This window comes from Gadus macrocephalus, chromosome 6, assembly GCF_031168955.1.
Source record: "Gadus macrocephalus chromosome 6, ASM3116895v1".
Classification (NCBI taxonomy): Eukaryota; Metazoa; Chordata; class Actinopteri; order Gadiformes; family Gadidae; genus Gadus; species Gadus macrocephalus.
This window is the reverse complement of record NC_082387.1, coordinates 26,257,924-26,280,602: the sequence shown is the minus strand read 5'-3', so window position 1 is coordinate 26,280,602 and position 22,679 is coordinate 26,257,924. Positions and strand designations below refer to the sequence as shown.

The 22,679-nt window shown below is 43.6% G+C and overlaps 1 protein-coding gene and 1 long non-coding RNA gene across 2 annotated transcripts; one reads left to right on the top strand and one right to left on the bottom strand.

The window, feature by feature from the left end:
* Window positions 1-431: 431 nt before the first annotated feature.
* Window positions 432-21,599, bottom strand: c4b (complement 4B (Chido blood group)). Its single transcript, XM_060055267.1, has 41 exons — window positions 21,482-21,599; window positions 21,147-21,318; window positions 20,458-20,623; window positions 20,268-20,338; window positions 20,067-20,161; window positions 19,887-19,969; window positions 19,710-19,797; window positions 19,500-19,620; window positions 19,121-19,259; window positions 18,911-19,023; window positions 16,176-16,331; window positions 15,916-16,086; window positions 15,569-15,763; window positions 15,333-15,476; window positions 14,201-14,324; window positions 13,875-13,961; window positions 12,998-13,198; window positions 12,787-12,901; window positions 12,635-12,705; window positions 12,407-12,546; window positions 11,866-12,081; window positions 11,614-11,665; window positions 11,451-11,534; window positions 11,155-11,361; window positions 10,331-10,406; window positions 10,035-10,233; window positions 9,201-9,305; window positions 8,049-8,211; window positions 7,769-7,956; window positions 7,091-7,249; window positions 6,945-7,004; window positions 6,765-6,855; window positions 6,534-6,675; window positions 4,437-4,521; window positions 4,031-4,105; window positions 3,835-3,937; window positions 3,641-3,730; window positions 3,457-3,549; window positions 1,096-1,179; window positions 859-991; window positions 432-757 (listed from the first exon to the last, which is right to left on the bottom strand). The coding sequence occupies exons 1-41, from the start codon at window positions 21,547-21,549 to the stop codon at window positions 619-621; spliced, it is 5,064 nt and encodes a 1,687-aa protein (XP_059911250.1). The 5' UTR covers window positions 21,550-21,599; the 3' UTR covers window positions 432-618.
* Window positions 12,062-12,775, top strand: LOC132460201 (uncharacterized). The gene is made up of 2 exons (XR_009526366.1): window positions 12,062-12,214; window positions 12,290-12,775. It is a non-coding gene; the product is annotated as an uncharacterized LOC132460201 (long non-coding RNA).
* Window positions 21,600-22,679: the final 1,080 nt, after the last annotated feature.

Sequence of the window (22,679 nt, the reverse complement as noted above, 5' to 3'; positions counted from 1 at the left end):
CGCCCCCGGTACAATTTTAACGTGACAGTGCCACTGAACTCCATTTAGGTCAAGAAAAACTATGAAACATTGCCGTTGCTATGCAACCTTGACTTGGAGAGTCGTGACGTCCTAGTCTGCGCAGATCTGCGTTAGCATAATGTTTCTTCATAATAGTGGACTACTTTAACGGCACTGACGATCCAAAACCCAAGTGGAAACTCGATGGAAAAAGTGTGTAGTTCAAAACGTGACAGCTTTTACTTCCACATCACCTACATAGTTTGTTATGTACGGTCATTCTAAATGCCACGTTATTTCCCATCGACATTTCACCAAGGGAACCGTGAGCCTTGGAGGCGGGACTTATTCTTCAGAGGTCTGCAACAACAAGCATTTTTAGGGATTGGAATCCTGTCATAATCTGGAATAACATTGCGTTTTGAAAGAGAAATTATGAACATGCATGGTTTTATTAATACATTATACATATTATTGGATATGTAGAACGTAAAGCATGGATTAACCACAGGGGTTACACATTTCATAAGTATAATATTTGTGGTATATCTCTGTTAAGATTTGAGTGGTCCAGAGATCATGGTTCTGATGTGAAATATACTGAACCAAAGTGGACCTTTACAAACTACAGTCATTCAGGTCATTAGCAAAGTCACTGAAAGATTTACACCTAAGTTCGTATCTCCTCGCTGAGGCACACTTCTGAGCATCAGGAACCAACTCCACCCAGGTGGTGGAGTCCAACAGGTACTGCATTCTAGAGAGAGAGAGGGAGAGAGAGAGAGAGAGGTGTAGTGGGGGGGAAGAGAGTCAACATAGCCTGGTATATAGGATTTGTACTTCATGGACATCACTTACTCTCCGTGTGAGTCGGTGGTGGAGCCGTCTTTGCCCATGATGAGGTACTGCTGGCCCACCTCAAGCTTCTCTCTGCACTGAAGCCTGTTGGCAAACACTCTCCTGCTGTGGGCGGCTACCCTGGTGTCCTTACCTGCGTGGGACAGGACGTACACGCGTCGTATCAAAGTAGAAGAACGCAGTCACACATTAGCATTTGTCTCGAGTGTTGTGGATGTCCTCTTTAATATGCCTTACTTGACTTGAGGAGCCTCACTACATTTGTGTTGTAAAGGCGAAAGTTGCTCTTGAAGGAGACATCGAGAACCTCCACCAGGAACTCTGAAAGCAAATCGGGAAGAATGAGAATAAACACAGCAGCTGTTCTGTTGGTTCAGGTGATGTAACATGAGCGCAAAAACACAATGTGTTGAGATTAAAGCCGTTTACAAGCGGCTTTAATACAAGCCGTTTTGGAAATTGGCCCCTTATGACATCACAGGTGGGCGTGTCCACCTAGATGTGTGCTGGATCAGTTTACCAGCCTACCCAGTGGACTGTAGCAAACGTTGCTCATCTATCCGTCACACATCTAGGTGAACACGCCTACCTGTGATGTCATAAGAGGTCGATTTCCAAAACGGCTTGCGACGGCTAATCACACCATATGGGACCTTCAACAGATGTAGTCAAATGATTACTGTAATTTCGGACTATAAGCCGCGCCTTTTTTCCCATTTTTCGATTCTGCGGCTTATATAACGGTGCGGCTAATCTATGGATTTTACAGCTAACGGCCTCTAGGAAAATTTGTACTCTAAGCTTAAATCAGTATTCGGAGCTTTGTTGTTTTTTTTCACATACGTGACGTTACCACAGCGAGGGAGGCAAACTATAAGCGTCAGCGACACCAAGCAGAGAGGTGGAGGAAGAATAGATATCTTGTTTCCCTTTACTTTATAACACAACATTAGCGGGATCTCGGGAGGAAAAGTAATGCTTAGCGAAATGCTAACCTTAGCTTAGCTGTTTGTTTACGTTCGCTGTACAGCGCCACGCCAATCAACTGTGACTGGCTTGCTGCATAGCGTGAGCGCCATGGGATTCCCCGGACAATATAATGGATATAATATGGACACATAAGACAATCAATATTCGGTATTTGTTATGGATTTATTGTACAAATTCCCTGAAAAGATGCACGTTCCAGGATTAATTGAAAAGCTCCCGTACTGAGATGGCAGAGAACAGCTGATTTGGAACGGAGCAACAGCTGTTCGCTTTCACGGGGAAAAACTAAGGAACTTCAACCTACTTAGGCCTACTAATTAACGTTCAAAAGCTATTAAATCTTCAACAAAATAGGCAGATAATGTCAAAATCGGTTCCAGGTAGTATATAGGGATTATTAATGTTGTTTTGATGGTATTTTTTTCTGGAACGAGTATTCGAATATTCGCTCGGGAAAAAACCAACGAGTATTCGAAGCCTGAAAAATGGCATTCAGGCCAGCCCTAATGGTAATTAAACATTAAAACACCTGCGGCTCATAGTCCAGTGCGGCTTATATATGTACACATCATTCAATTTAGCTGCTGCGGTTTATACTCCGGTGCGCCTTATAGTGCGGAAAATACGGTATATCTGTGAGAGGGTTGGTGTGACAGGGTTACTGTGAGAGGGTTGGTGTGACAGGGTTACTGTGAGAGGGTTGGTGTGACAGGGTTACTGTGAGAGGGTTGGTGTGACAGGGTTACTGTGAGAGGGTTAATGTGACAGGGTTACTGTGAGAGGGTTAATGTGACAGGGTTACTGTGAGAGGGTTGGTGTGACAGGGTTACTGTGAGAGGGTTGGTGTGACAGGGTTACTGTGAGAGGGTTGGTGTGACAGGGTTACTGTGAGAGGGTTAATGTGACAGGGTTACTGTGAGAGGGTTAATGTGACAGGGTTACTGTGAGAGGGTTGGTGTGACAGGGTTACTGTGAGAGGGTTGGTGTGACAGGGTTACTGTGAGAGGGTTAATGTGACAGGGTTACTGTGAGAGGGTTGGTGTGACAGGGTTACTGTGAGAGGGTTGGTGTGACAGGGTTACTGTGAGAGGGTTGGTGTGACAGGGTTACTGTGAGAGGGTTGGTGTGACAGGGTTACTGTGAGAGGGTTGGTGTGACAGGGTTACTGTGAGAGGGTTGGTGTGACAGGGTTACTGTGAGAGGGTTAATGTGACAGGGTTACTGTGAGAGGGTTGGTGTGACAGGGTTACTGTGAGAGGGTTGGTGTGACAGGGTTACTGTGAGAGGGTTGGTGTGACAGGGTTACTGTGAGAGGGTTGGTGTGACAGGGTTACTGTGAGAGGGTTAATGTGACAGGGTTACTGTGAGAGGGTTGGTGTGACAGGGTTACTGTGAGAGGGTTAATGTGACAGGGTTACTGTGAGAGGGTTGGTGTGACAGGGTTACTGTGAGAGGGTTGGTGTGACAGGGTTACTGTGAGAGGGTTGGTGTGACAGGGTTACTGTGAGAGGGTTGGTGTGACAGGGTTACTGTGAGAGGGTTGGTGTGACAGGGTTAGTTTGAAAGGATGAGTGAGACAGGGTGAGTGTGAGAGGGTTATGTCCTCACTGTAATCCACCATAGGGTGGTAGCAGGCGTGCTGTATCCGGCTGCCCTTCTTAATCTTGGTCTTCAAGAGGTTCTTCACTTCATGGCAGGGTCCTGATAGAATAACACAACGTTAGCAGAGTAGCAACAAAGCTTAGCGACATTGTGGGAGGCTGGCTGCCAGCGGTTGGGAATGAAGCCGTACTCTCTGCACATTGGCACACGTCATCAGAGCACAGTTTGGACACCTCTGTGCTCCTCTTGGGGGCAGAGTAGAATATAGTGCACTTCTTCACTGCAACGAAAGCAAAGAGCATAAATTAGACTCACCAAGCCCGATCCGAGGGAACGAATGAAGACATGAGTGGATGAAAGGGTTATGGAAAGGATGGTTGTTACTTGGTTCATAATAATCGTAGAAGGAGGCTTGAGCGGGCTGCAGGAGGCTGATGGGGACGGTTTGTTTAGCCTCAAACGTTATGCACTGGCTCTCAGCCTTGAGCTGCAGGGAAAGGATGTGAATACAGGATCAGGAGCAGCACTAGCATGTTGCATCGAATGTCATCAGATGGGGTCTGTTGTGAGAAGGCAGTACCTCGTTGAAGTACAGTATGACTCTTCCAGAGGAGATCTCATAATGTGAGATGTAGAGCTCAGGGGGACTTTTAAGCTGTTGAAGAAACAGGGTAAGAGCAGATTAAGTAATTTCAATTAAATTTCATTAGTATAGCCCTTTATCACGGGTACAGTCTCAAAGGGCTTTACAGGCCATGTATTTATAAATATGACCCCCACCCCCCTTGACTCTAGCCCCCCAGAGGGCCAGAAAAAAAAAACTAATGAGCAAGGAATAAATCTGGAGAAGAAACGCTGATTGGGGATCCCTCCTTCCAGGGATGATCAGGAGTACAATGGGTGCAATAATTGACACACAGGCAAGCACATTTACCGTCGCATAACAAAGCTATCGTGATAATCTGATGTGAAGGAGGGTTACTTACTCCGTCCAGATGCTCTGTATTAGCCTCAAAGCCACTGAGGAGGGTGATGTCTGCAATAGCCATGCCAGTGAGATTGCTGTTCAGGCTGGAACACACAAACAGATGGATATCAACGCTCGACCCAGGCTATGGCGGTGGGAACATATGGAGATAGAGAGGAGGATCCACGCCCTTCCCATTGGTTTTATAACCTAATAAATGTGTGCAAAGTGAACTGAACTGAATCTGTGTGAACTGAACTGAACTGAATCTGTGCAGGGGGCGGTTCCTCAGAAGGGGCAACGGAGGCAACGCCTCCTTGAGATTTAAAAAAAAAAAAGATTCACGTGACTATGAAAATATTATTATATATTTAATTTTTTGAAATTATCTTTGGGCAATGGGTGTTTATTACTGAATAATTCCATGAAAATGTTGGAAAAAAATTGCCAAGTGCCTTTGCAAGGCAGGAGGCTGGCCGATGTTACTCTGAGTATGTTACGTCCGGGGCTAGCCGCTGAAGGGAAGCAAAGAGGCCAAAACTCACTTTTGCCGCCTTTGAGAATAAAAAATAACAAATCACAATACAGTTTTACTATTGCAGGGAAAATCATTCATACCATGAGAAAACATAGGAAGGGCGGCCAGCCGCATCTGTTCCTTGCAATCAATCACAAATCAGCTATTCCTTTTTTTAACGTTCTATAGAACGTTAAAAAAAGGAATAGCCGATGAGGAATAAGTAATAAGTCTGTTTTCCAAATCTCCTGTTGGTACTGCCAGCATACTCAAGCAAGCAGGGGGGGGGGGAGAGTACCATCTTATATTTGTTTTTGCTTTTTATTTATGTTGGCCTATTATTTTTGTTATTTGAGTATTATTACATTTGTTGGAGAGCCTGTCTTTATTTCTTTGATTTTCATGAACCCCATTTCTAGGGAGGTTGTTCTGTTAGAATTCAAATGGAATTCTTAAATAAATGGAATCTGCAGTGAAATGATCTTCTGAATAGTTTTTCTTTTTTGAAACACAAAATAAAATATATTTGATTTTGAGGAAAATAGTAAACATAAACAGTCAATAAAATGTGTTTCAATAGAGTTAAGTCAACTAAAAAATTATAAGAGGCTGAATTGACAATGATTAGGTATGACAAATTTAGTGAGTCATGTTGATGACATGAATATATTATTAGGAGTGATAACTTAAGAAAATCAACTCTATTTTTGTAGATTTTGTTAGTTTTAACGATGGATTCAAAATGATCAGGTTCATTGAACTTATCCAAAATTTAAGCAATGATTGCTTCAAATATTTGTTTGTCAAATTATTATGTTTCAGTTCATCAACTTCCTCAAAGAAAATGACTTGTCTCGTTTAAAGTAGTAAATACTTAAAATGTTTTAAGTATTTCTAAAATTTCTAAAAGATTTTGAGTCTAAAAAACTTGTGTGATTAGTTAAAACATCTACTTCTCACGTTATTTGTTTTAAATTTATCCTTGTCTGAGCAAGATTTTGAGCATTAAAAAAGTCACATTTTAAGTAGAAATTACTTAAAATATTCTTTAACCTAGCTAAATATTTTGAGGTAATAACTTTCATCAAATATTTCGAGTTCATTGAACCTGTTGGGGTTTACAGTGTAAGCAAATTAGCCTTCGGTTGCCGCCTTTCGCGGCAACTGACTAGAAGGCTAATTTGCATTACATTTAAGCAGCACGCACCATGAATGAACTTTACTTTATGAAGTTGAACTTTGTCTGCACGTTTGATTGAAAGTTTCGAAGCATTGCACTCTGCTAATACACTGTTAAGTGTCTGGTTCTTAGTTAGCTATGATCCTCTCTAATGCGCCTCCACACGACGCGTCACGTGAGTATCTTTTTTTTTAAAAGTTGTGTTGGCCTTCGCTTTAGAGAAGACATGCATGTGTGCATGCACGCGTTCATGAATGCGCGTTCATGAATGCCTCCTTGGTAAGCTCGGCCAGGAACCGCTACTGAATGTGTGCAAAGTGAACTGAACTGAATGTGTGTAAAGTGAACTGAACTGAATGTGTGTAAATTGAACTGAACCTTCTGAACGCCATCAAGGTTGAAAGGACTTAAGGACTCACCTTACACAGACATTGTAAAAGAGAGAGTTTTCTTTGGCAGAGTTTTTTTCGATTTCTCTTCTGCGTCGGGTTCTGTGCTGGTCGATTCCTGCGTTGTAATCGTAGTTTTCATCGAAGTACTCGTAGTTCTCCAGAATCTTAGCTGTTGAAATAACGGTTGGCAGTGTTTTCTATTTCTTTACACTGTTTGAAGTACCTTTAGAACTGGTGTTAACAACTAGACCAACTCACAGGTGTACTGAGCCTTCCCCTCCAGCGTCACGTTGATGTTCAGTAATGTGCAGCTTTCCTTGGGCTCCATCATATAGAAGTGCTTCATGACCTGTACAAATGGACCGTTGAGTTTCTATTCATTAATTTTTTTATTTGCTTTTGACAAACATTGAGCAGAAATAAATCAAACCATCTTACTTTCATTTTGATGTTTCCCGTTCCTTTCAGTTCCACCTTGATCTCGTTTCCTATCATGGACTGAGAAGACAGACAGGATTAAAGAGATGAGTTGGGAGTAGGGTAAGTGGTTCTACGGGCTCGGCGTCCATGATGCTGTACTGTACCTTCAGCTCAACTATCACTTTGTCCGTCGGCTCTTTTAACAACAACTCCCCCTTGTCTGATTTTCCCGATACGAAGAACTCTGCCTCCACCGTACTGAAAGGCTTAGCGGGCTTCTTTACGTCGTACTCTGCCAGGGCCTCCAGAGCCACGATGGTATCCTGGACACAAGAAAGTACTTCAATATAGCTCGTAGTTGTACTTAAATATAGCTCGTAGTAGCTGGACTTGAATATAGCTCCTAGTTGTACTTCGATGTAGATCGAAGTTTTACTTGAATATACCTCATAGTTGTACTTGAATATAGCTCATAGTTGTATGTAAACCTAGCTCATAGTTGTTCTTGAATATAGCTCGCAGTTGAACTTGAATATAGCTTGTAATTGTATTTGAATATAGCTCGTAGTTTAACTTTAATATAGCTCTTAGTTGTACTTGAACATAGCTTGTGGTTGTACTTGAATTTAGCTTGTAGTTGTACTTGAATAAAGCTTGTAGTTGTACTTGAATATAGCTTGTAGTTGTGATTGAATATAGCTCGTAGTTGAACTTGAATATAGCTCTTAGTTGTACTTGAATAATGCTCGTAGTTGTACTTGAATAAAGCTCGTAGTTGAACTTGAATATAGCTCATAGTTGAACTGCAGCTCTGTTCATTTCACATGAAGGAACCAGGTCACCTGCGTTGACATGAACCCCCCGCCGTAGTTCTCCTGCGCGACCAGCCAGCAGGAGGCGCTGTCGGCCCACGGGAAGTCCTGGTGCGCCACAGCTGTCAGCAGGGCGTAGGCCGTTGTTTCCACGGTGATAGCATCCTGCTGAGAGGAACTTTCTGGATCGTCTTTCCACACCCGGCAGCCGTTGTCATCTGTGGAGTGTAAAGAAGTCAACAAACACGCAGATTCAACTGTTTCAGTGTGAGCATTGTGTTGTTGGACCGACATTGTGTGTCTGACCGACCTTCTGCAGCCAGAGCTTGGAGCTGCTTCCAGGCTGGTTTGGCTCCGTCTATGTCAGGCAGACAGACGGCCAGGCAGTAGGCGGTGATGGCCACAGCATAAGGCCTCTCCAGCTCCCCCACGTGGGAGAGGAGGTACGACGTCGAGCTGGCGATACTAGCCACCTAAGGACCAAAATAAATTCAGAAGTTTATGGACGTAGAAGTACAGTGAAAAGACCTCAACCCAGAAAGCATGCATGGTTTCTGAACCAGTGCTAGCGGCACCCCTAGGGGTCACTTGGGTAACTGCATGCACATATCTTGGGCGGACAAATGTCCGACACTATTCCAGAATATCGGACACTTGGAATATCTTCCGGATGTTATTCACTAATAATTAAATAATCACCAAAAGTCCACATTTAAACGACAAACGACCCAAACTAAGTTGCTTCAATAAATGCCATTTATTATATTAGCCTCGGCAAAAAAAACATAACAGACATTCTACGCAAAAAATGGTATACGGGTAAAAAATAATTAATTTGATAATTGCAATTCTTGCAGGCCACTTTTGGCGCAACTTCATGGCATGGAAGTGCTCCGCTGCTCGCGAAAAGTTGAAGTCTTTCAATCCCGGCCCAAGGCTCGATATGCGTATCAGCCTCGTCACCTTTTCCTCAGCTGGGCGGTTTCTGATAGATGTTTTAATCCTGTTTTGAAGAGAAAAGGCTTGTTCCGCAGGAACACTGGACACGGGGATTGTACTGGCGATTTTGGCCAGCTTTGCCCAGTCGGGAAAGATTTTTCGGCGAGCTCGTTCACGGGGATTTGTGCCGCGACAAATTCGCCAATCAGCGTTCAACAGCTTGGCCACTGAGTGACATGTGTATGCATGTGCGGGTGCATTGTGCGCGTTCATGAATGCATGTTCGTGTTTGCCTCCCTGGTGACTTGGCCAGGAACCGCTACTGGTTTTCATATGCTACTGATTAATTCATACATAAATGCGAACTTCTTTCTTTTTTTTCTCGGGCATGTGGGCCGTTTACATTTTATTTTACCGGCCATGCGTGCATGCAATCGGCCAATGTCCGGCTATAGCCGGCTAACGTGAACACTGGGCTATATCTCTATATGCATATGTAGCTATATGGATAGCTGTGGCTCACCACATCGTTCTTCATGCTCCGTTCGACGAATGGGATGGCGTGCTGCAGCGCCATGGCGATGAACGCCGTCATGGACATGTCCTTCCCAGCGCCTCTGATCCCCCCCTGCAGTGGAGGGAAGGGGGGGGGTCAGGAGAAGCACGCCTCTAAGGGGACATATTGAACCCCCAGGTGAGGGTGGGATTAGCCGGTACAAGCCGTTTGGAAAATCGGCCTCTTCTGACATCACAAGTCGGCGTGTCCACCTAGATGTATGACGGGTAGATGAGCAACGTTTGCTAGTCTAGAGCCCGACCGATATATCGGCGGGCCGACATTAGCGGCCGTTATTAGGCATTTTCCAAACTATCGGTATCGGGCGATTAATTAATAATAAAAAAAAATTGGTTTCGGTTATTGTGTTTTAGTTCAAAGAACTTTAAGTTTCATATCTTAAGTTTGTATTTTTTACATTTTAATTATCAGAAGTTTAATAAATTTTGATTTTGACTTTTCTGTTGTGACGATTAAACAAAAAAAAAAAAGTTTATTTGCATCACCTTATTATTTTAGTGAGGACTCATAATAACTACAAATAACCAATGTTAGGGAAATCTGTTTATGTTTTGTTACGCGTTTCTGGAATTTATTTTTTTAATATATATCGGCCGATATATCGGAGTAGGCTGGTAGACTGATCTATCCAGCACACATCTAGGTGGACACGCCCACTTGTGATGTCAGAAGAGGCACATTTTCAAAACGGCTTGTAACGGCTAATCACACTCACACCTGGTGGTATAATATGTCTCCTTTAACCAGCCATGTGTGAGTGGGCTCCTGAAACCAGCCTACATCCATCTCCCTGTGGTACACAGGGTGTGGGTCTGAGAAGGACCCATCCTGTTTCTGAACGGACATCAGGAAACGGACTGAAGTGCTGATGTCCTGATTGGACACGTCCCTGCCAATGTGACCCTGCGGGCCGCCTCCCCTTCCGGCCATCTGGCGATCCGCCAACAGAGACAGCACTTTCACAACAAGAGCGGTGAGCCTGTGGTCAAAACAGAACACGGTTACAGCCAGTGCTGCTGTTTAGCAGGAGCCAACCTGGGAAGATATTTACAACAATATGTAGATAGAATGCCTACCAATAACTTGATGGAGTTGTAATCCATGCTCCATAAGATCCATCAGCTTTTTTGAAAGTCAGAATTCTCGTCAAACCTGGAGAGAAAACATAATTGTTTAAATATTTGCGTGCTGGGCTTGCTCATGCTCGACTTTCTTCTCATTGTTGACAACTGTTCAACCTCATGACATCATCATGACATCATCGTGACATCATCATGACAGCAACACGACATCATCATCATGACATCCTCACGACTTCCTCATGACATCACCACGACATCTTTCTGATGTCTTGATGACATCATCATTATGAAATCATCCTCATGACATCCTCATGTCTACCACGCTGATGCCGCCTTCAAAACGCTCAGTTTCCGTGAGTTTTTTGAGTTTCAGACCTTAAGCTCAGAGGAAAGTGCTTTGGACACTTTGTTGGGTCTGAGTTATCGCTCAGAGTTTCCCGCGGAAATAAAGCAACCCGAGTCCCCCCAGATCACGTCACAACAATGGCTGCCCATTTCATTGATAGACTGAAGTGAACTTGCAGCAAGCACAAAGAGGCGAACTTAACACCCATTCTAACATTTGCATTACAATTTATTATAGCTGACAATTATAAACATCACCTGATAAAGTCTCGCTCATGTTCAACCATCGCAAGCAGTTCTAATAACTGTTTCATCTGATTCAGCTAAGATGCGCAAAGAGGTCCCTGCGGGCATCGGGAAGGTTTACGTAAAGACACGTAAGAGCTTCCGAACCTCCGAGCTGTTTTGAAGGCGGCATAAATAATCAACAGTAAGCCGACGTGGGAGGAGTGATGTGGTTCAGACATACTGACCCTCGTCAGTCCTCTGCAGAGCCAGGTCCCTGGAGCCGGCGGGCAGCTGGAACCACAGCTGGCTGAGGTCCAGGTAGCGCAGAGCCAGGACTGTCGGGGCCATCAGCTTCATGGTCTGCTCTGCACAGCCGCCAGGCAGCCTCAGAAGACCGGAGACCCCTTCGGCCGACAGGAGGACCCTGGCACTGGACTCGCCGAACCCCGCACCTGGGAATAGGACTCAGCTGTGACTTACTGAAAGAAATAACTATCGTAATATAGTTCATTACTACGACACAAGTGGGCTCAACACACACCTTCCATCTTAATGAATAGATTGGAGGAGGATCCGGGAACCGTCTCATGGGGTAGGTTTCCATCGATGCTGAAAGAAGCCCCCCCTGAGCAGACAACAGCGCACCCATTGGTCGATCAGAAATGAAAGAGTCAATGATTAAACGTTTGAATTTGAAGTCTCACCTTTCAAATCATAATTATAAGTAATCTCTTTCGTCTTTTCTTCTCCTTCTGTCTACAAACAACGTAAAAAAAAGAGAGACACTCATTTAACCTTTGACATTAAGAGTTGAAACTGCAAAGTAAACTTCATTGGTTAATTCCCATGAAGTAATGATAGCCAGAAAACCTTTCTTGTGCGCTTTCACCCAGACTACCAGTTCCATACCCATCTGCCCCCCATGAGAAACACGCACATTCAATCCGTTGACTTACCCAAACGTTCAGGCTCTTTTCAATGGCGTCGGGTTCCCACTGATTGATTATATCATAAAGGCGTATTTTGATGGGTATAGTGCCGCTCTTCATGGGGACGGCAGTGAAGGTCACCAGCGTAGAGGACCCGCTCTCCACGCTGACGTTCACGAAGGCTGTGAACGTGGAGGAGCCCGGGGAGCAAAGCCCGGGTGTCTGCTCCATGTGAACGGCGAGCTGGAACCACAGACCAGGGGACGGGGTGAGACCTACAGGCTGAGACCTACACAAGACCTACAGGCTGAGACCTACAGGTTCAGACCTACAGGCTGAGACCTACAGGCTGAGACCTACGGACAGAGACCTACAGGTTCAGACGTACACCAGACCTACAGGTTCAGACCTACACCAGACCTACAGATTCAGACCTACACCAGACCTACAGATTCAGACGTACACCAGCCCTACATTAATGAGTCTTTGCATAAAGGCACCTGAAGGACTAAATAGTGGATGGAACCCCTGAGATGTTCAGGAGCCCAACAGTCATCCAGATCTTTACCTGTACAGCATCAGGCCCATAGTTGTAGATGACTGCCACAATGCTCATTTGTTCATATCTCCTGACCGAATAGGGCAGTCTCAGAGACACGAAGATGTTCTTAAAGGTCTTCAGCTCGATTGGCTCAACCACACAGAATCCTGCATGGGACACCAAGACAAAAGCTCATTCTCGACACACTGGCTTATATTAGAAATGGTAACTGGAAGGTAAGAAGGTCAGTGTTACCGTGAGTTGGAGATAGAGTGACTGCCTGAATTTCCCAAGTGGTAATAGAATCCGGTAGAGATAAAGTGTGTCTAAAAAGGTTTGCATTTGTTAATATTCCTTTTGTAATATTCCTATATTTTTTTTAAAAAAAATATAAAATATTGCATTACTTGTGTTGGTCAGTGGCATCGAAATATGTAAATGCAAAACTTGGAGCAAAATTTCGACGGATCTTTTCGGCCATGCTGCCAATGAAATGTTCCTCAATATCCAGTAGACTGGAAGCTGGAGACAGAGGGAACAATATTACATCAATCAATTAATCAATCACATAGGTTGAATGGTCCTTTGGTTGACACGACTTCTTTCTAATGTGCTTACTTCTGCCAAATCCGTTGTCTTCCGCGGCGCTCTTCCTCAGAGCCTCCCCCCGAATACAACACTTAAAGAAGATGTCGGCACACTGAGGCTCTGCGTTCATCTCGGTCACCCTCCTCCTCCTCTCCTCACAGGAGCGTCTCATGGGGATGGAGGAGAAGCCCTGGTCACAGCACTGCTGGAGCTCTGAGCTCAGGTTCCCCTCTGAGGACAGACGAGCTCCACTCACAGCATGGGGCAGTTTCCTGATTCACTGACTAATGACACATTTAGATTTACATTTACAATTAGGGCGTTTGGCAGATGCCTTAATCCAAAGCGACTAGCAATAAGTATGTATTTCCCCCTTGGATCAATAAAGTATATACTATCTATCTATCTATCTATCTATCTATCTATCTATCTATGATTTGTCGTAAGAATATAGAGCTGTCGGTACAGTAAGGGTGTTCATAGAACCAAGTGCCAAGCACTAACAATAACAAGGTTTACCCATTCCCTGTATACAACAAAGATAGCTAGGATAAGGTGCTACACAATGCTAAGTACTATTCTTAAGTGCAAGGACGTGTAACATACATAAGTGCATTGAGTGCCAGTACGTATAATAGGCCTATTCAACTAGCGGCCCGTTGCCCGAATACGGCCCTTCTTAATTATTTTCTGGCCCGCAAGAGGTTGCCTGCAAACCAAAAAAAAATTAATATATATGTTTTAAAAAAAAAAGAGACAAATAGTTGCCTGCATATCAGGTTTGTGTGTGTAATACATGGTGTAATATGATAAATAAAAGGAATGCATGAAGGCAATGCAGAGTCTAGCTGAACTAATATGATATCATACTATATATTTTGCCTTGTGAATGTAGTTGTTGCCTTACTCATCTCCAGGAGCTCATGTCGGAGGTCCAAGGCCCGTCTGGAGCGCCGTGCAGCATGGGGTTTACACCTGGACCCTAGAGGAAGTGCTGAGGAATGACGCCCTTATTAGGTCATTGGAGCTTATACCGTACACACACTTTGAGGGAAGAATAAAGAGAGATTCAGAAGGATCACTTTGTACTCTCTCGGTCCAAGAGAGATGAGACACATACTAGACAGTATTACATGTGTTTCTCATGGAATAAACATTTTTTAAATATCGAATGCTATTATTATATTATTAATTATATTATATTTTATTAGGAGCGCGTCTTGCTTTCAATACCATTTGCTTTGGGTGTTGAACCTGAAGACACAAAAGACAAGCCGGCCTCGGTGAAGATGGAGTCCTGGTCGGGCCCCCCTCGGTATGAGCAGCCCAGGTCGTAGGACTCCATGGCAGAGAACACCTGGGGGGTCAACCCAACTTTATTGATGAAGCTCTTCTCACACAAAACAGACTAAACCATTCGGTGAGGGGTTTTCACACGTAGTATGAGCAGTGATGCCATGACAAGCTGTTTATTGGTGTGGGTTGCACTGTGGTTGCATAATCAGCCAAAGTCCGCATATTCATGCGGGGGCCGCATTTTTTCAAATATGCCGCACTTTCACCCCATAAATAGCAGATTCCCGCGCGAAACATGTGCATTTTCATTGCAAAAAAGTCACATATATCGTAGCAGAAAGTTGAAAAATGTTGCGTTTACTTCACACAAGAGCAGCCATTTCCCCCTGTTGCCATGGGAACGTTATGAAGTGACGTAATTACACGACGTGAACGTCATCGAAAAGCTGCATTTTTCGCAAGTTCCCGCAATTTTTGCAAGTTCCCGCAATTTCATTGCATAAAATTGCATAAATCTGCCGCATATTTCATTGCATTTTTTAAGAAAATGTGTCGCATAATCAAGGATTTTTGGCCGCAATAATCATAAAAAACGCCGCATTTTTTTGGAGGGACTGATCTATACACCATGCATGCCAAGCGTTTGGGGTTCAGATCTGGCTCCCTCTGGGGGACTGAGGCACTGTCTGAGCAGAGGGACCGTTCAGGGGTCAATGAAGGGATTCATGTTGGACGGTTTAGTGTTGCTGATCAATAATGTATAGGCTCTTCTAGTTCGGTCTCTCAGATGCACGTTTTGGCCACGCCCGGTCTACATCACAGCACTTTGTTGGCAGTGCTGGGATCCAGTGGTGAAGAGCTTCATACTAAAGACCAGGACAATGACCAGGACGACAAAGAAGATAGAGGGTGTGTGTGTGTAGGAGAGAGAGGGTGTGTGTGTAGTAGGAGAGAGGGTGTGTGCGTGTGTGTGTGTGTGTTGGAGAGAGGGTGTGTGTGTTTGTGGCGGAGCGTGCGTGGCTGCGTGCATGTGTGTATCTGTGCGTGCGTCTGTGAGTCTGGATGTAACCTGCTTGGCTGTCAGTCTGTTCCGTCGGTCCAGAGCGTACATGGCCTTGTCCACCACCAGCAGAGCCACCCTGGCCCTCCCCTTCACCTCCACCTCCAGCCCGATGGTCCCCCCGGGCGGGGAGGGGTTCATGGAGGGACTGACCTGCGTCTCAACAACCAATCAGCACTCAGTCGTCCGTTGTGGTGAAGCTTATACAACATCGTTTCTGAGGTTCAAGACACAAAGGTGCTCACTTTGACCGCCATCTCACACTCATCGACCACGTCCACCCACACGGAGTCAGACACCAGGACGTCCTGCTGGTCGTAGTAGTAGCCAATCAGACGCAAGGAGGGCACCATCTGGGCGGTGATCCTGATCCCGGCGCCGCCCAGTCGGGACATCGTAACCACGGAGCCCTGATGCACCAGAGCCCCGTGACTCAAGACCTGGAACACACGATTCACCCGACGGTCATCTCAACCCTCGCTCGGCTGAAACATGGACGACGTTGTGTATGATGAAGATGAAGATGATGATGATGAGAATGTTGAAGATGAAGATGACGATGAAGACGATGATGACGATGACGATAGCTCACCAGGTAGTACACCAAACCATCTTTGGGAAGACCGTTGATGGTGTTGAACGTGACGGCGAGCTGTTGGTTGACTTTGAACTTCCCGGTGGGAACGCTGATGTACAGGTAGTGCTGACTGGGCGAGGACATGGGCTTCAAAACCTTCTCCTGCGTCACGGTGCCGGCTCGGACCTGTTGCAAATGAAGAAGATACCAAACTGCCATGGCCGGATGTGGTTAATGTGAAGATATTGATGAAAACGATATCTTGGCACTCTTACGTTAACAGTGATTTGTGCAGGAGGAGAAGCTGGGAGATTGAAGATGTGCACCGCTGCCCCCTCTTGGTCGGTGACCAGCGGTACGGTTTCCCCCCGGAGACTGAGCTCTACCGGGACCTCAGAGGCTGGAGAACCATCCGGAAGACGCAGGAGCACCTGACAACGGGAGGTCAAAGGTTATCTATCTATCATGCTCATACAGGGACAACAGATGTAAATTAGCCTTGTGGCTAGAATCTGGCTCAATTATATATTGTGCATTGTCCCTGTCTAATAAACGAAAAAATCCAAATAAACACTAGCCTATTACTCATACTGATAATAATGATAATAGTGGATATAATGTGATCATACTAATACAAATCATATTAATAATAATAAACAATATTTAAATTAATATATATTAATCTTTGAATTAATATAAATATGTATATGTATCTTTAAAAATAAATAAAATAATTATATTTTTTGTTCTTATTTTTGTTCTTTTTTATTTTATGTAAATAAAAAAATAAAGGTAAAATATAATATTTTGGATTACGACACTAACCCTAACCCTAACACACGGCCCTAACCCTAACACATGGCCCTAACCCTAACACACGGCCCTAACCCTAACCCTTACACACGGCCCTAACCCTAACCCTTACACACGGCCCTAACCCTTACACACGGCCCTAACCCTAACCCTAACACACGGCCCTAACCCTAACACACGGCCCTCCTCTTGAAATATCACTGGAACCTGTCTTACAAACTGCATACTCCGGTCTTTCTCCGAGACAGTGAAATACTCCTACACGACCGACTTTTTCTTTCAATTTTATTTGTAAACCAACCAGTGGTTGGTGCACGCTGGCGGCTTATTTTTTTTCTGTCGTATCACTCCGCAAGCATCTTCGGTTGCTGAGCGACGTCAATGTCTTTGGCGACTATTTCTCAGTTGATCAAAACTACGAATGCTGGTAACAAATAAATTGTGAAAAGACACACCGTGTGAAGTTATTTTTTTGGCCATAGTTTCCATATGCTAAAGACTTGTCTAGTTCACCGTCATGCAGGCTGTGTTTAGTAAAATAAATAGCGATCTGTTTTCGGCGCATTTAGGCCTATCTGCCTAAACCCACGTTGAAATAATTTTGATGTTGAATGTTGATGGCGCAGTTGTTGAAATAAACAGATTGATTACATACAAATCATAAAAGCCTCTCCCTGTGACATTGTGTGTGCGTGTATACGAGGTGCGTGGGTGCATGTCTGAGTGCGTGCGTGCGTGGGGGGTTAGGGTTTGTTTTCCTGGCACGAAAGGGGGAATAAATAACATTGTGTCGGCCAAAGTGTTATTTTAATCATCGTATCGGCCCAGAATTTCACAATCGGTGCATCCCTAATTCCAACATTAAAATAAATGGAAAATTCACTCCTTACTCCCATTACAAATGATGCAGCTGTGCGCAAATATCCTGAACTGAAAGAGGAGAGAGAGTTGAGAGTCCAACTGGCCATGTTTAAAAACAAGTACAAGGTCAACACAACTGCAGATGCAGTGCATGCTTTGAAAGAAATGCCCCCTGAAGTCCGTGGCCTGTTTGATCAGGTAGAGACACTAGTGAGATTGTTGATGGTGGTGCCCATATCATCTGCCGAGGCAGAGCGCAGTTTTAGTGGGTTACGCAGATTGAAGACATGGTTGCGATCAACCATGACACAAAAATGACTCAATGGCATTGCTGTGTGCCATATTCACCAAGAATGGCTAGACAGACAAGACAGACAAAAAATTGCCCAGCAGTATGTTCAGGGTAATGAAAGGAGGAGAGATGTCTTTGGGTCCTTCAGTGAGTCTGCTTAGACAGTAAATTTCTTTGGCTTTTGTTCATTCATGTAAATATGTTGTTGTTTAAACTTCTGAGTGTCTGCACAAATGTTTATATAAAACATATTTTGCATGAGGCATGAAGTTTCTGTGGGTGATTGGCATTCCAGACAAATAATAGTTTCATTATATATGTCTAGTGTTTATAAATTAGGCCATTGATTAACAATGTTCACTGTTGTTTATCCATGATTTCAAATAAGAATTCTCCAATGGCATTTTAGTGCAAACCATTGCCCCATAGGCTATTACGAAAGTAACTACTGGAGCGCTAGTTAAAGCCCAGATTACACAAAAATAACTTATTGAGTTGAAATCATTTGCTGACAGCTTTGTCCCCCCCCAGTTCAAAAATCCCATCTGCGCCCCTGACCCTATCACACGACCCTAACCCTAACCCTGACCCTAACACACAAACCTAACCCTATCACACGACCCTAACCCTAACACACGGCCCTAACCCTAACCCTAACACACAAACCTAACCCTAACACAAGGCCCTAACCCTAACCCTAACACAAGGCCCTAACCCTAACCCTAACACATGACCCTAACCCTAACCAGTGACACTCGGTGGTCAGTGAAAATAAACTATTAACTTGTGCCAAATATATATTTCAGTAACATCTAACAAATATTATCAAAGGTTTAGGTAATAACTAGTTTGCTCTTTATTATGGCACCTTATTATAAAGTGTTACCAATATTTTTTATAATTACATATTTTATAATTATAATATTATATATACAATTACTTTTCTTATTATTATAATTGATAATAATTAATGATAATTCATTATTAATTATTATTGCTATTTATATTATTTATACATATTTATATAAATATATACCTACTTACCATAATGTCTAATGGAGCTCCAGGAATGAAATACGATCGAATTCGAGATAGGTCGATTTCATAAAGTCGAGAAACGATTGGAAGAGAAATCTCCGCCTCCTGCATCTCACTGCCTGGAAGCACATGACCAGGATTAGCCCCGCCCCCAGCCCACAACCACCGCGTACATGGCCGTACATCGCTTCATTACAGTGTAAACAGCAAACGTACTCTGTTGTTCTGTGACCGACACGCTCATCACCAGTTCTGCACCCTCCTGCTCCAAGTAGGTGACGTTACACCCTTGGGTTTGTAGCTGTGTCTTTAGCTCTTCAGCCCTGAGAGTCACTGTGCCGACACCATCTTCAATCTGTCAAGAAAGAGGTTTGGGTTTTTACTTTATTTTGGTTGTAGTCGCTTTTTCCTTCGCTTCCGCAAAAGCCTCCAGACTCACTTGTTCAGAGTTCACCTAGACTCTGCATAGCCTCCCCCCTAACCCCCCGCCACTTCTATGGACATCCACCGACAGCGATATATTGTTCTTTCTCTTTCCTCTGACAAATGTTCTTATTGTAAGTTTCCCCAGTTAACAACTTAGCTTGGTGCTCACCGAGCCAGTCTTCTCCAGTCCCCGGATCATCCGGGAGACTTTGAGGCACTCAGAGCCCTGCAGGCCGGCCACCCTGAACCAGGAGTGGAAGCTCCCAGCCACCGTCTCCCCGTACGAGTACCTGCGTGAAAGGTCGCTCTTGTCAGACTACACCCTTAAGGGGAAGCTAAGGTCATTCATGTGCTCATAGCTTGATTCATCAGAACTCACTTGGCCGTCACCGTGAAGGTAAACGTCTCGCGCTCCAACAGAACGTAGCGTTCTTTGGAGTTTATGATCACCTCGAAACTTGGTAAAACTGCCGTTAAAAAACCACAGGTCACTTTTGCTAATGAAATGCATAAAGCTGAAACGCTGACAAGATTAAGATCAAATGTAAATGCTCACCAAATTTCTGGACCTGAAACTCCAGAGTAGCAGCATGTTTCTTATCTCCTTCATAATGTGCAACAATTTTCCATGTACCCAATCTGAAAAGCAAAAATAAATAAATCAATGGAAAGGGGAATAAGGAGGTGAGGAACAGGTTAAATGCCGTCATGCAGGATTTATGATGTGCCTCCGTACCCAGCGACGTCAGGTAGGTGTTGAACACCGCTGAACATACCACCGAACGGAACCCGGAGCGATGAGTCCATCTTCAGACGGATCCCAGATGGGTTCTGTGAAAGATGAGAATCCATTCAAACCATGAAAAGTGCAACAGTCTTTGGAAAGTCTCCTTAGAAGATCAGATTTGAGACGCATCACATCCCACAAAATACTCACAATGACGGATATTTCAATTTGTTCCTCTGAGGGTCGCATGGTGTGGTCGAGTGCGAAGATCCTGTACTGGACTGGAAGTTAGATCATATAAAACGCATGAATGAATAACGTGGGACGAGTAATATATCACGTACAAGAAGGATATAGTTCAGATTGAGTTGAAGAAGGGGCTGGTGTTGTGCGGTCGGACCTTGATCTGATGGTTTGTACAGGGGTTGGTTGGTCTGGATGAAGAGGTAGCCCCTGTGCATGGACACCAGCACGCGGGTCATCTTCCTCACTGGTGTCTCGGCCACCAGCAGAAGGTACGGATCAGACTTAAACTCTGGCAGATCGGCCATCCTCTCCCTGTCTATCTGTACCAATCATAAATGAAATAGATGTTAAAATATACACTTTTAGGGTCAAACTTCAAATGTGAAATATGTAAATGAAAAGCAACAGTTTTAGTCTAGATTATTGAGCCATGATTCAACGACGTAGTGTATTCTATGTCCCGTCTATATTTTTGAGCTATTTCTAAACGTTTATTGTATTCTATATCTTCTCTACATTATTGAGCTATATCTAACCACAGTGGTTTAGTGTAACCTATATCTTCTCTACATTATTGAGCTATGTCCAACCACAGTGGTTTAGTGTAACCTTTATCTTCTCTACATTATTGAGCTATATCAAACCACAGTGGTTGAGTGTACCCTATATCTTCTCTACATTATTGAGCTATGTCTAACCACAGTGGTTTAGTGTAACCTATATCTTCTCTACATTATTGAGCTATGTCTAACCACAGTGGTTTAGTGTAACCTATATCTTCTCTACATTATTGAGCTATGTCTAACCACAGTGGTTTAGTGTAACGTATGCACGTTATCTTACCATGAGCTCCACGGTTTGGATGGCTCCACCATTAGATGAAGTGGTCTTTTTATCGGACACGACCTGGCCTGACCTCTCATCCTCCAGATAGAGCGTGGTGGCCGAGGAGGTCTGAACAAAGACCTTCTCCTTAACGTTGACGTGGAACACTTTTGGAGCCGAGATGAAGAATCTGTATGTTCACAAATGTGAATTAAAATGCTATTTAAATCAGGAAATATTAACCATACATAAATAAGAAAATAATAAATAAATGAAAAAATGTCGATAGATATTTCAATTTCATGATCCTTCCCAGTGGTGGAGCAATATTATTTTTTTATATTCAGGCCTACCTTTTACTGGCACACACAGACTCCAGAGCCAAAATTAGTAAAAGCAGCGAACAAGTAGACCTGTCCATTCTGGAGCCCCAACTGGTCTGATTGTCCTGGTCTGAGCCACTGGTCTGAGGTATACTGGTCTCCAGTTGTCTAGTCTTATAGACCTGGTCTGAGCCACTCGTCTGAGCCAATGGTCTCCAGTTGTCTAGTCTTATAGTCCTGGTCTGAGCCAATGGTCTCCAGTTGTCTGGTCTTATAGACCTGCCCCTTCTCTACTCACTTTCACAATTGTAATGGCTGCAGTTGTATTCATAATATTGAGCTCACAATTTGAGAGCTAATGAGAGTACGTGTGTACTCTCAGTATGTGTGTTTTGAACTTGTTTGTAAAAAAGAGAAAGAAGTATAACAAAATACTTTCCTAGTTTATTAGATATTAGATGACAGTAAACGTTAGGTTGCAGCAGCCTGGGTTCACTCTGGGGATCTGCCAAATATGTGAGGGTTTTGTTGTCATCTGCTCTCTCATTGGTCTCTTCAACTCTGCCCTGTTTCTTCTAAATCATGTGATTTACTGGAAGTTTCAGATATTTAAGTTTCATCATTGAGCTATTTTTAAACAACATATTGTGGTTTAGTGTAACATATGTCTTCCCTACATTATTGAGCTATGTTTAAACAATGTTTGTTGTAACCTATGTCTTCCCTACATTATAGAGCTATTTTAAATCTATTTTAGTTTTGTATTATTCAAATCATTTTCTGACTCATTTTTTATTTTGCTGTCATTTTTCTATTTATTTTTATTTTTAGCACATACTTTCACACAAGTTTATCTTAACATCATATTTTGCATGATGGCACCAACATCATGACTACATGTTATTCTCAAACCATCCTCAAGGTGGTGTTATATTGCGCCATAGCCTACGTAGCCTCGCAGCCCTCGTTTCTTCTGGAAGACAGACATACATTTTATCATGAAGCCGCATTGGCCTTTTGATCATGAGTCAACTTCGAATCATAAGTCAACCTCATCAGTCAACAAGTTCTAGTAAACGGGTGTGCTGCCTTCTTCTGGATAAATATAACTGTTACATTTACATTTCCCAACCAAATTCAATGAGTTGTTTTGATTCAAATGTCCTATGGAGGAAAAACAATAAGATCGAAAGTATATATACAATATATATTATATTAACGTTAATAT